The sequence below is a fragment of the Heteronotia binoei genome, chromosome 11 (assembly GCF_032191835.1).
Source record: "Heteronotia binoei isolate CCM8104 ecotype False Entrance Well chromosome 11, APGP_CSIRO_Hbin_v1, whole genome shotgun sequence".
In the NCBI taxonomy this organism is placed as follows: Eukaryota; Metazoa; Chordata; class Lepidosauria; order Squamata; family Gekkonidae; genus Heteronotia; species Heteronotia binoei.
Window position 1 is genome coordinate 76,151,505 of NC_083233.1, and position 12,586 is coordinate 76,164,090.

Genomic DNA, 12,586 nt, shown 5'->3' on the forward strand with positions numbered 1-12,586 from the left:
GTGAGGTGGGTGGGGCTGAGAGGGCTCTCACAGCAGCTGCCCTTTCAAGGACAACCTCTGCCAGAGCTATGGCTGACTCAAGGCCATTCCAGCAGCTGCAAGTGGAGGAGTGGGGAATCAAACCCGGTTCTCCCAGATAAGAGTCCGCACACTTAACCACTACACCAAACTGGCTCTCTTGACTGACTGACTGATCCACAGTAGAACAGCTAGATTTTAATCCAGTGCCGTTTTAGAGACCAGTAAGGTTTTGGGTGTGTCGAAGGAAGGAGCCTGGACTCTTGAAAGCTTGTATCCCAAAATCTTGTTGGTCTCTCTAGTGCTGCTGGACTGGAATCTAGATGTGGAATTACAAACTCTTTCTCATGCTTTGCTGCCCTGGCCTTCATTCTCTGCACAGCCCTTGACGACCATGAATGTAACCTGGAAATATCTCTATTTTGCTGGCAGGCCATACGTTTCAACAAATTCATAGGTCTCTTTTTCTGTCCTCAGCCAATCATGAATTTTGGGCCTGTGTTTCTTTGCTTCCACTTCCTAGCAAAGACCAGTCCAGTTGCGGTAATCATAAGTATGCTACTACTTAAAGATTTTTAGGCATATAAACTGCACATTTAACAGGAGGATCTCTGGTTTTTAGGCAATGAGTCTCTCCAATTTGACAGATATCATTTCCACACCCTTTCCCTAATAATCTGTTGCCTGTTTACATACTTGCCACACATGTTGTTGTTGTTCAGTTGCACAGTCGAGTCCGACTCTTTGCGACCCCATGGACCAAGTCACACCAGGCCTTCCTGTCTTCCACCATCCTCTGAAGTCTGCTCAAATTCATGTTAGTTACTTCAGTAATGCTACCCAGCCATCTCCTCTTTTGCCATCCCCTTCTTCTTTTGCCTTCTGTCTTTCCCAGCATCAGGGTCTTCTCCAGTGAGTGCTCCCTTCTCATTTGGTGGCCAAAGCATTTGAGCTTCAGCATCTGACCTTCCAGGGAACGGTCAGGGTTGATTTCCCTTAGGACTGACTGATGTGATCTTCTTGCTATCCAAGGGACTCTCAAGATTCTTCTCCAGCACCACAGCTCGAAAGCATCTGTTCTTCTGCGCTCGGCCTTCCTTATGAACTCTCACAGCCATACATGACTACTGGGAATACCATTGCTCTGACTATATGGACTTTTGGGGGGCAGTTTAAAATCCTGCCTTCGATATCTCACAGAATTAGCACTTCCCTGTCTCAGTTCCAGAGATCCCTGAGAAGGTTGTGTGGTGGTGCTGAACAGTCAGTGCAGTTCAGAGTTAATCCTGTCTCAGTCCTAAATCAATGCTAAGGATGCCAGTCTGTTTAGGATGGCACTGTGAGCCTCCATCTGCTCCGAGTATTGCAGGATCTTCATGGATCTCTCTCTCTCTCTCTCTCTCTCTCTCTCTCTGTGAAACAGTTGGCAAGCTTCATGGTAGTAATGCTGGCACAGGACCAGAGAGGCTGTTGCTGCCAGCACAAGTGCTGCGTTGGGTGCAGGCGTAGTGCCCAAGGGGAAAAGATGCTTTGCTTTCAACATATGAAGCTGCCTTCTACTGAATCAGACCCCCCCGGTCCATCAAAGTCGGTCTTGTCTACTCAGACTGGCAGCGGCTCTCCAGGGTCTCAAGCGGAGGTTTTTCATGCCTGGACCCTTTTTAGTTGGAGATGCCGGGGATTGAACCTGGGACCTTCTGCTTACCAAGCAGATGCTCTACCACTGAGCCACTGTCCCTCCCCTTGTTCCTTGGGAGACTCCCTGTGTCCCCGTGAGAGCCAGTTTGGTGTGGTGGTCAAGTGCCTTGGGTCAGCCATAGCTCTTGTGGGAGTTGTCCTTGAAAGAGCAGCTCCTGTGAGAGCCCTCTCAGCCCCACTCACCTCACAGGGTGTCTGTTGTGTGGGGAAGGGGAGAAAGGAAATTGTGAGCTGCTCTGAGACTCTGATTCAGAGAGGAGGGCGGGGTATAAATCTGCAGTCGTCGTCGTCTTCTTCCTGGCTGCAGTCACCCCTCCAGTCCTGAGTGCAAAAAGCCTGGTCTCTGTCCTGTCCCAGGATCCTTTGCCTGCAGATGGGACCCTTGGAATTCCCCCTGACCCTGGAAGTGCCTCCTTGGTGCAGTGGTCTGTATTCTCTGCCCAGTAAACAGTTTCAGATTTCCAAATGACCGTGGGCTGCATCAGCCCCAAAGCTAACTTGCGAGCGCAAGCAGCCTGCCCTTTGCAAAGAAGGGTTTCAATGAGCTAATTTCTTTGTAGGAGCCAAGAAATGTTGGCACGTACTGGAAACACTACCAGGGTAATGGACGGGGCAGTCTGAGGGGGCACGCAACCCCTTTCAGGGGGGATCGATTCAAAATTAATTCTGTGCCACTTGCACAGAAAGAACCACCTCCTAGGCGGTCAGAAATCCTCCGTCTTCGGCTCCGGTTGGACGGGCGCCCCGTGCCATGCCTAGGAAAGGGGAGCGCCTTTCCCGCTAGGACACCCCCTCGGTGGGGATTCAGGGAGCACTTAAAGAGTCAGATGACGCAGCGAGGCTTTTAGGCACGCAGCCGGGCCTGGCTCCTTCAGGAGACTTAATGTAGCAGGGAATATCGATAGCGGAGGATGGTGCCTGAAGGCCACTAACAGAACTGAGCAGCCTGCTTAAAAGGGGCCCTTCATCCTGGGGGGCTTTTGTGGAGGAGACGGTGCTTGGAAGCAGCTCAGAGATGCGCGCGCTGTGTTTGATAACGAGGACTGCGCCGCTTCTTTTAACAGGGAGCGCGTTTTGGCATCGGTGTTCACAAGACGGCCCCTGTCGCCGGAGGGCGACCGCTCTAACGGGGGCTTTGCTTTTGTGCTTTTGCTGAGCCTTGTGATCCTATTGACCAGAGACTGACTGAAGGGCTTTGAGCTTGAAAGCAGCAGGGGCTGTCCATAGATCGAGATGGGTTGCCGGGTTAAGTCTGTCTGTAGCAATAGAAAAGAGCAAGAGTCCGGAAGCACTTGAAAGACTAATGAAATTTGTGGAAGGGGAGGCGCTTTCGGGAGTCACTGCTCATTGGCTTGATTCCCCACTCCTCCACTTGCAGCTGCTGGAATGGCCTTGGGTCAGCCATAGCTCTGGCAGAGGTTGTCCTTGAAAGGGCAGCTTCTGTCAGAGCTCTCTCAGCCCCACCCACCTCACAGGGTGTCTGTTGTGGGGGAGGAAGGGAAAGGAGATTGTGAGCCACTCTGAGACTCTTTGGAGTGGAGGGCGGGATATAAATCCAGTATCTTCATCTACCTCACAGGGTGTCTGTTGTGGGGGGGAGGAAGGGAAAGGAGATTGTGAGCCGCTCTGAGACTCTTCGGATTGGAGGGCGGAATATTAATCCATTATCTTCTTCTTCTTCTTCAGATGCTTCTCCAGGGTTGTTAATTGGCTCTGGGAAGCTTCCGTCTTGAATGTAGATGAGGTGACAGCAGTACCCCTCCCCTTAATCGACCAACTGAGCCTCTGCTGGTTGGGACTGTTGCCTAAAGTTCCCAATCCCTGTGGCCATCCACCTTCCCTTCCTATGGGCAGGACATCAGTGGAAGATCTGAATATTTGTGACTTCTGTCTAACACAGGGGAGGCCAAACTGTGGCTTGGGAGCCACATGTGGCTCTTTCACACACATTGTGTGGCTTTCAAAGCCCCCTCCACCCTGTTGGCCAGCCTGGAGAAGGCGTTTGTCTCTTTAAATCACTTCTCCAAGTCAAGCCAACCAGCAGCGTGGAGGACGCATTTTAAAGTTGTTTTCTTTCTACCTCTCCCTCCCTCCCTCCCTCCTTCCTTCCTTCCTTCCTTCCTGTTTTATGGCTCTCAAACTCTGACGTTTGTGGCTTGTGGCCAGGGCTTTTTTTAGCAGGAACTCCTTTGCATAATAGGCCACTCCCCCTTGATGTAGCCAATCCTCCAAAAGTTTACAGGGCTCTTAGTACAAGGCCTGCTGTAAGCTCTTGATGTTTATTCTAGACATAATAAATGTCTATTATGTCTAGAATAATACATAATATTATTCTAGACATAATAGAATATTATGGCTCTTCTATAAAGCAAGTTTGGCCACCCTGGTCTAGCAGTCTGAGGCTAAGCCCTGGCCACCAGGCCTCCAGTACGCCCTCCACAAAGAGATCGCCTAGTTCCTGCCGACTGTTCCTGCCGACTCCAGGTCTGTCAAATCAGAGGGGCAAAACAAGTTTCCTTTGGAGTATCTTTTCCTCTGCATGTTCCTGTGATTCTCTGTCTCAGTGAGCTAGCCCCATGGTCCTTAAAATCCTGTCCCCCAGAGACAATCCGCTCTGTCGAGGAGTGAGATGCTGCTGGAAGCAAGAACTTTGTGATGGCAAACTTCTTTAGCTTCTCTGCAGGCGGACGGTGGAACAAAAGGCAAAATCCTTGACAACTGCAGCAGGGTTCCACGGCTCTTCGGTGTAAGCCTTGCTGGTCCTGGGAATGCTTGTTTGCTGTCACCTTCTGACAGATGGGCTTATCCAGGGGGCTTTCCTGTCTCGGGAGAGGATCATCTCTCTAAATGTAGCTCTGGGCAGTGAATGGCAGTTCATACCAGAGGAGGAAAGTTTTCTGAAACTCTGACCTCCTAAGGGGATTTCGTGTCCTGAAGTCTGTCTGGTGCTAAGCTTTTTAATGTATTAACTTGACACATATGAGCACCTGGTGGTATTTCCTGCTCTCCCCCTAATCTCCCACACATGACGATGGTGTTCCGGGATTTCGGCCGTCGCCAGGGACGGAGGGACTGAGCGCTAGTTGAAAATGTCAACAAAGGCACTGTGGGAAAGAGTATTTAGAATCCTAGAGTCGGAAGGGACCTCCAGGGTCGTCTAGTCCAACCCCCCTGCGCAATGCAGGAAACTCACAACTCCCTCCCCCCGCCAGACCTAGTGACCTGTGCTCCGGGCCCAGAAGGCGGCAAGAACAAAAAACAACAACCTTCCTTTCCATAATAGTCAAGCGTCGCAATAATAGTGATGATGGGGGGGGGGGGGGAAGGAAGTAAAGAAGCAAAGATTAATGTTTAATGTTCTGTTAATATAGCAAGTTTAAGTTGATAATTATATGTTCTTTTGTAAACCTGCTTGAAATAAAAAACAAACAAGCAAACAAAGAAAAAACAACCCCAGGATCCGTGGCCAAACTGGCCGGGAGAAAAACTCCTGCCTATCCCAAAGTGGCAATCAGCATTTCCCTGCTGGTGTAAGAAAGGGCCACGAGAACTCAGCAGGGATGCAGCCCTTTCTTCTCTCCCTCTCGTGATCTGCCTGATTCAAATTCTTAAACATCAGCAGATAGTATGTTCAGGTAGCTGGGACTTCTGTCCTCCTCCAAATGGGGATTCCATGTCTTTTAGCAATGAGAATAGATTCCTCTTCTTTAGTCTGTCCTGAATCTCTTGCCTATCCATTTCATTAGGAGCCCCTGAGCCCTTTTCTGGGATCCTGGGAAGCTGCCTTGTAGCAAGTCAGGCCAGTGGGCCACGTCCGAAAATAGCGTTTACTCTGATAAGTGCTAGCACAGGGGTGGCCAAACTTGCTTAACACAAGAGCTTCATAAAATAAACCTCAGATGTTTGAGAGCCTCAAGATGTGAACATCAGATGTCTGAGAGCCGGAAGGGAGGAAGGAAGGAAGGAAGGAAGGAAGGAAGGAAGGAAGGAAGGAAGGAAGGAAGGAAGGAAGGAAGGAAGGAAGGAAGGAAGGAAGGAAGGAAGGAAAGAAAATAGATGGGGGAAGGGAGGAGAGGTAGAAAGAAAGCAACTTTAATTGCATTCTCCAAGCCAGTGAATTAAAGAGAGGAATGCCTTCTCCAAACTGCCTTATGGGACCGTGGGGGCTTTGAGAGCCACACAATATGTGTGAAAGAACCACCGGTGGTTCCAGAACCCCAGTTTGGCCAGGCCTGTGCTAGCAGCTCTTAAGGTTCTCAGGCAGAGAAGGGTCTTTCCAAATACCTGCTCTAGAGAGGTCAGGGATCGCATCTGGGACCTGCACTTCTTTGATGTGCAGCTCTATCACCGAGTTGTAGCCCTTCCCCAAAATTTGTCCCCCCAAGACAGGCAGCGCCTTTGCACAATTTCTAGCAGAGACATTTTTTAACCTGACGACTGAACCTGGAACCCTTCTGCGTGTTCTTCCGGCGAGCCACAGTTCTTATGCCTAAACGGTCCAAAGGCCAGTGGTTCATTCTGGGCGTTGCTCAATGAAAGAAAAAGAAGCAGGATTTGGTCCTAATCCATGGTGCTGTATCTCACCCCTCAGGTTCCTTGGATGTCAGGATGGCAGCATCAAACTTGGAGAACCAGCTGCACAGTGCCCAGAAGAACCTGCTTTTTCTCCAGCGGGAGCACGCCAACACCCTCAAGGGGCTGCATGCAGAAATCCGGCGGCTGCAGCAGCACTGCACAGGTACTGGGCCAAGAGGCCGTCTCCAGTCTCAGCCAGGCAGGAGCTTCGGCTCTTCCTTTCCTCTCCACGAGTTGATTTTGCTCCGCCTTGCCCCAGGGCCCTGGCACCTTTGGCACCATTTCCCAAGGTCGGTCAAGCAGTCGGGGAGCTCGAAGTTTGTCCTGCTGTGGAGGTGTCGCCAACGTGGTCAGTCTCTGCTCCGCTCCTCAGCAACCCCAGTCACTCTGTAACGTGGGTGTTGAGTGAAGCAGGCAGGCTTAGAGAAGAAGAGGGAAAGAGAAGAGAGTGGACGTATACCCCGCTCTTCATTCTGAATCATACCAATTTTGCACTAGGCTTATCCAGTTGAGGAGACCTTTTGCTCCCATCGCTTCTATCTATTTTCGCACAAGCTGCCATGGAGGTGCGAGTTGGCATGCCGCTTTCCTTGCAGCAAGCAAGATCATCTTACGAGCGGTTTCTGCTTGCCCCAGAAAAGCAGCACGCCGACTTATAGACTCGCGGCAGCTTGTGTGAAAAGAGAGAGAAGCGCCAGGGGCAAAAGGGCTCTCTACCTGGAACAAGCCTTAGTGCAAAATCGATCTCAGATTGGTCATGCTGGCTGGGGCTGATGGGAGTTGTAGGCAAAAAACATCTGGAGAGCTACCGTTGGCCACCCCTGCCGTATCTGATCACCAGGACAGGCCTGAGAAAAAAGCCCTTTTGAACAATGCAGTTTTGGAAGCCTTCCAGAAGGCGAATGAACATGGAATTTTCCCATACTGATTCTGGAAGCCCATTTCAAAGTTTTGGCACAAGACCTGAGAATGGACAGTGGTGCTGTGAGCACTGGAAGAAGGGATCTGTGTAAGCACATAAGAGAAGGCATGTTGGATCAGGCCAATGGTCCATCCACTCCAACACTCTGTCACACAGTGGCCAAAAAACCCAGGTACCATCAGGAGGTCCACCAGTGGGTCCAGGACACTAGAAGTCCTCCCACTGTGCCCCCCCAAGCACCAAGAATGCACAGCATCACTGCCCCAGACAGAGTTCCATCAGTATGCTGTGGCTAATAGCCACTGATGGACCTCTGCTTCAGATGTTGATCCAATCCCCTCTTGAAGCTGGCTATACTTGTAGCCACCACCATCTCCTGTGGCAGTGAATTCCATGTGTTAATCACCCTTTGGGTGAAGAAATACTTCCTTTTATCAGTTCTAACGTGACTGCTCAGCAATTTCATTGAATGCCCACGAGTTCTTGTATTGTGAGAAAGGGAGAAAAGGACTTCTTTCTTTACCTTCTCTATCCTGTGCACAACCCTGTAAACCTCTATCATGTCACCTCTCAGTCGACATTTCTCCAAGCTAAAGAGCCCCAAATGTTTTAACCTTTCTTCATAGGGAAAGTGTTCCAACTCTTTAATCATTCTAGTTGCCATTTTCTGGACTTTTTCCAATGCTATAATACCCTTTTTGAGGTGCGGTGACCAGAATTGTACACAGTATTCCAAATGAGACCGCACCATCGATTCATACAGGGGCATTATGATACTGGCTGATTTGTTTTCAATTCCTTTCCTAATAATTTCCAGTATGGCACTGGCCTTTTTTTTATTGCAATCGCACCATTTTCTTGACATTTCAGTGAGTTATCTACCATGACCCCAAGATTTCTCTCTTGGTCACAGACTGCTGGGGAATAGGACTGGCCCAGCATTCACTGGCTTTTCAGATATGGGGGTTGAGGGATATGGAGGAGCTTTGTGCTGCCCGCATACCTTTTCTAGTTCATTCTCCCATCAGCCAGAGTGTGCTAGTCGGGGGCAAAGGTGCAGAGACTTTCTCTGGGTATTTGTCTCCATCATGCAATACTTCATACTTAGATGTGCTTCTATTTTATCTTTACAGTAAACCTTTAAGTAGGATAATCACTGAGTGTGTGTAAGGGACTCCTTAACAGATCTGCCATAAATGAGACTTTGTTGGGCCAGGCATGTCGAGCTGGGCCATGTGCGTACCTATTTAAGATTAGTTAGAACAGGTACAAACACGATTAAAGGGGTTTTTTGAAAAAAAAACTTAAAATATGCTTAAAACATTAGCACTCGTTGGTCTTAAAGGTGCTTGCTTTCTATCTCTCCTGTGCAATCCAGGGAACTGGGCAAAGGAAGTTCTGACTCTTTCCTTCCTTCCCCAGGGGACCAGGAGGGGGAGGAGCCTCAGCCAATAGAAGGAAGAGAGACTTGGCTGAGTAGCTCTTGGCAAAGCAAGCTCTCCCTCCCCCCCATCCTCTCAATGGAGGAGCCTCAGCTAACAGAAGAAATAGAGGTTTTGCTCTGTAGCACCTGTGCAACTGAGCAAGCCTGGCAAAGCAAGCTGTGATGCCAAAGGAAGCAAGAGAGAGGGAGAAGGAATCAGACAACAGCTAGTTGCTCGGGGGGGGGGGGCTGATAGGAGCCCTCCAGGGGCCTGATTTGGCTCCTGGGCCGCATGTTTGACATCCCTGCTGTGAAGTCTCTTTTCAAAAGTGTGTCCCGGGTGGTGGTGGGGGAATGTTCCATTTATTTATTTATTTATTTAATATGAAAGTGATCTTTCTGCATTTTCCTAAACCATTCTTTGTCTTTCAGATCTGACATATGAGTTGACTCTCAAAAGTTCAGACTTGACAGGTAAAGGAACTCGAGAGTTCCCGGCTGTTTCTGGGGTGGGGTCGGGGTCGGGGTGGGCAACACCAGGAAATAACGTTCAGCACATTCTCGTTTCGGTTCTCAGAGTGACAGAAAAAGCACATGGGGAATCTGTAAACTTTGGTGCAGCGGTGGGTTGCCAAGACTACCAGAGTGAGGCTCTGGGGGCCAGTGGTGCTTGCTGTTTGTGCCCACCGGCTCCAGGCGGGGCTCATTTCATCTGCTAAGGATGTGCTGATTCTGTTAGCTCAACCTGACGGTCACAGTGAGAAGTGCCCCCTTCACTCCCAGTTGGCTCGATTGTCAGCTGCTTCTTTTTTTGTAAATTTGCATTTTGAAACTCAGTCTCTGTAACCCTGAATTGCAACCTGTTTCCTTTAGTTAATCGTTTTGCCAGTTTTTCTCTTCCCGGGCTGGAGAGCTGTTAAAATCAGAGCTTTGCGGAGCCTGTTCTTCTCACGTTAGCCCCTAAACTGCCTCATTAATCCCTTCTGTTTCGTAAACTTTGTAGCATCGCAGACTGTACCACTCCCCACCCCTCTGCACTGAACTTCCTCATCTTTCCACTACCTAAAACAGGAGTCCCCAACATCTTTGGAATTCTGGCACTGGGCCAAGTCACGACATGGCTCCTGTAGTGGGCGGAACCAACCACAAAATGTCAGGGATTGAGGTCCTGTACAACTTGGATAGTACCTCTTCAGCATTTGGGGCAGAAGCTTGAGTTAACAGGATGCCTTTTAATCTGCGTGGCAAATCCCCAGCTAGCCCCACTCACTTTCTGGCGGGTTAGGGACCCCTGGCCTAGAAGGGCATTTCCACGGTGCCCCCAGGACTTCCTCTGCTGCTGCTTTCTCGCCTGCCTTTGATCCTGCCTGTTCCACACCGAGTTGTTTCTCTCCCCCTCGGTCTCATGCACCAACAAACAGACTCTGCAACTAACCTGGTGAAGGGAGCCGACTCTCAGAAGCTTACATCTCGGGAAAACTTTTTTGGGCTTAAAAGTGCTGCTGGAATCGCATCTTGCGCCTCCCTTTCTTTACTCATTCTCTGCTTTCCTTGAGCTCGAGCGAGAGAGGGCGGGTCTCTTCCCCCTCTTCTCCTTCTGAAGTCCTGGTGTTAGTGCAGCCCAGGGCTTTTCCTGTAGCAGGAACTCCTTTGCATATTAGGCTACACCCCCACCCCGATGTAGCCAATCCTCCAAGAGCTTACAGGGCTCTTAGTACAGGGCCTACTGCAAGCTCTTGGAGGACTGGCTACATCAGGGGGGTGTAGCCTAATATGCAAAGGAGTTCCATAAAAAGCCCTGTTGCAGCCCATAGTCTGGCAGGCTGTAGGCAGAGACTCTTTGGTTGTAAGATGGTGGGTGTTTTCATGCTTCCGTGTTTGAAAAATTCCGATATGCTGGCGGGCCAAGAGTGTGCCTTCTTTTGCTTGAGAGACAGTAATATGTCAGCCATTTTCTTCCGATGCACACCAGTGATCTATCTCTCTCTTCTGGTTGCAAATGGCTGAAGGGGCCACATGGGGCTTTCTGAACTCACATGTGTTTCTGCAGTCTTGTAGATTCACTCCAGTTGTTAGCACTAAAGATAAATCTTGAGAAACAGGGCTGCAATGCTCGACGATGAAGACTGGGCTGGGTGTGAAACTCCTCCCTTTTTCTCTTCTCTTTCAGAAAATGGGAGCTCGAGGAGCGAAGAACTCAAGAGAAAGTGCGAGGAGCTCGAGGCGCAGCTGAAAGCGAAAGAGGCCGAAAACAGCGAGCTGCTCAAGGAGCTGGAGCAAAAGAACGCCATGATCCTGGTCCTCGAGAACACCATCAAGGAGAGGGAGAAGAAGTACCTCGAGGAGCTCAAAATGAAAAGCCATAAGCTCAACATGCTGTCGAGCGAACTGGAGCAGCGGGCGAGCACCATTGCCTACCTCACCTCGCAGCTGCACGCGACGAAGAAAAAGCTCATGAGCTCGAGCGGGACTTCCGACAGCTCCCCTTCCGGGAGCCCCGTGCTGTCCAGCTACAAGCCGGCCCCTCCCAAAGAGAAGCTCCCCGACACTCCCCGGCGCCGGATGAAGAAGAGCCTGTCTGCTCCGCTCAACCCCGAATTCGAAGAGGCCTACCGGTTAGGGTCGGAGAGCCGGAAGCTGCTCTTGCGAGAGCCCCTGGATGCCATGCCGGATCCCACCCCCTTTTTACTGGCCAGGGAAGCGGCCGAGATCCACCTGATCAAAGAGAGGCCTTTGGTCATCCCGCCCATCCCTTCCGAGCGCCCCTGCGCAGAGCCGCACAGCCCGGCGCGGGAGAAGCAGCACAAGGCTCACGTAGGGGTGGCGCACCGCATCCACCACGTCGCGCCCCCCCAGGCCCCGCCGGAGGTCGAGACGCTAGCGGTGGATCAGGTGAACGGGAGCAAAGTGGTCCGAAAGCATTCGGGGACAGACAGAACTGTTTAAGCCAACCGTTTTGGGGGGCCTTTTTTGGGGGGGGCGGTTGCGCGTGACTGACTTACGCACTGTGATCACAAATAGGGTTAATTGCATCTGCAGTAAATTTAATTTTCTCCCTCTCGAACGGCCCCCCTGCATGCCAAATTTTTTCCCCCCCATCACTAGGATAACCTCCTTCAGGCGGAACCCCACCGCCCCGCTCCGGCCGTGTCCTTGTTCGCAGAGTCTCTGCTTAACGAAACGCTGTGGCCAAACTCAGGTGCCTGCCCACCTGACTGCTTGCTTCTGATGCTCTGTCATTTAGTCTAAACGCACTTTGCGGGCAGGTGCCCTGGGCGACGGTCTGCACTATTAATCCGTAGCAACGACAGACCCGGCCGCCTCCCGATAACCTCGCAGCACTGCGTATCGGCCGCTTGTGGTTCCGGTCTCCCCTGTATGTATCACTCCACACGCACACACAGTCCAGACAAATCCTTCGGTGGGGAGGGAGCGGGGGGGGGGGCGAGAGCTGACCCCCATGCAGATGCTTGCGTGTGAAGAATCAGATCGGCTGAGCACACCTCCCCCACATCCGTCGCCTGGTCCTGATCACAGTGTTCATTGTTTTCTGTTACATTTTTATCTAGAGCTACTAAATCCCAACAAACTCTATTTTGTTAACCCTCGCTCGTCTTGTTTTGTGTCCTTTTGTTCGATGTACGGGAGTCTTGGCAATCGCAGTCAGTAACAGGCCAGAAGGGGCCAAATCTTTCAACTACCTGAAACAGGAGGTGGGTTTTTATGGCGCCCACTGGACCCAAAAGGGCCCAGGTTGGTGTGATCGATGGCTACATCTGCAGGTGGGGAGGGGGCAGTCAGAATAAGGTAGGGAGAGGTGCATCCACCTTTTTTTTGGGGGGGGGGGGTGATTCTGCCACCTTTGGTCCAGCCAGGAGCACAGGTAGTTGCTTTGCGGACAGATCACGAGAGGTTCATTTTGAAACCTGACTCCCTTTCGATTGCCCAAG

The 12,586-nt window shown here is 50.8% G+C and overlaps 1 protein-coding gene across 2 annotated transcripts in view; it reads left to right on the top strand.

Moving 5' to 3' along the window:
- CCDC92 (coiled-coil domain containing 92) overlaps window positions 1-12,244 on the top strand; it is a 30,332-nt gene extending 18,088 nt beyond the window's left edge. The window contains exons 2-4 of one of the 2 annotated variants that reach the window (XM_060250122.1): window positions 6,301-6,454; window positions 9,069-9,110; window positions 10,807-12,244. In XM_060250122.1, the coding sequence (XP_060106105.1) occupies window positions 6,325-6,454; window positions 9,069-9,110; window positions 10,807-11,582 (948 nt within the window). In that variant the 5' untranslated portion in view covers window positions 6,301-6,324 and the 3' untranslated portion in view covers window positions 11,583-12,244. The remainder of the gene's footprint in view (window positions 1-6,300; window positions 6,455-9,068; window positions 9,111-10,806) is intronic. The other variant, XM_060250124.1, reaches the window with a different exon arrangement.
- The last annotated feature ends 342 nt before the right edge of the window (window positions 12,245-12,586 follow it).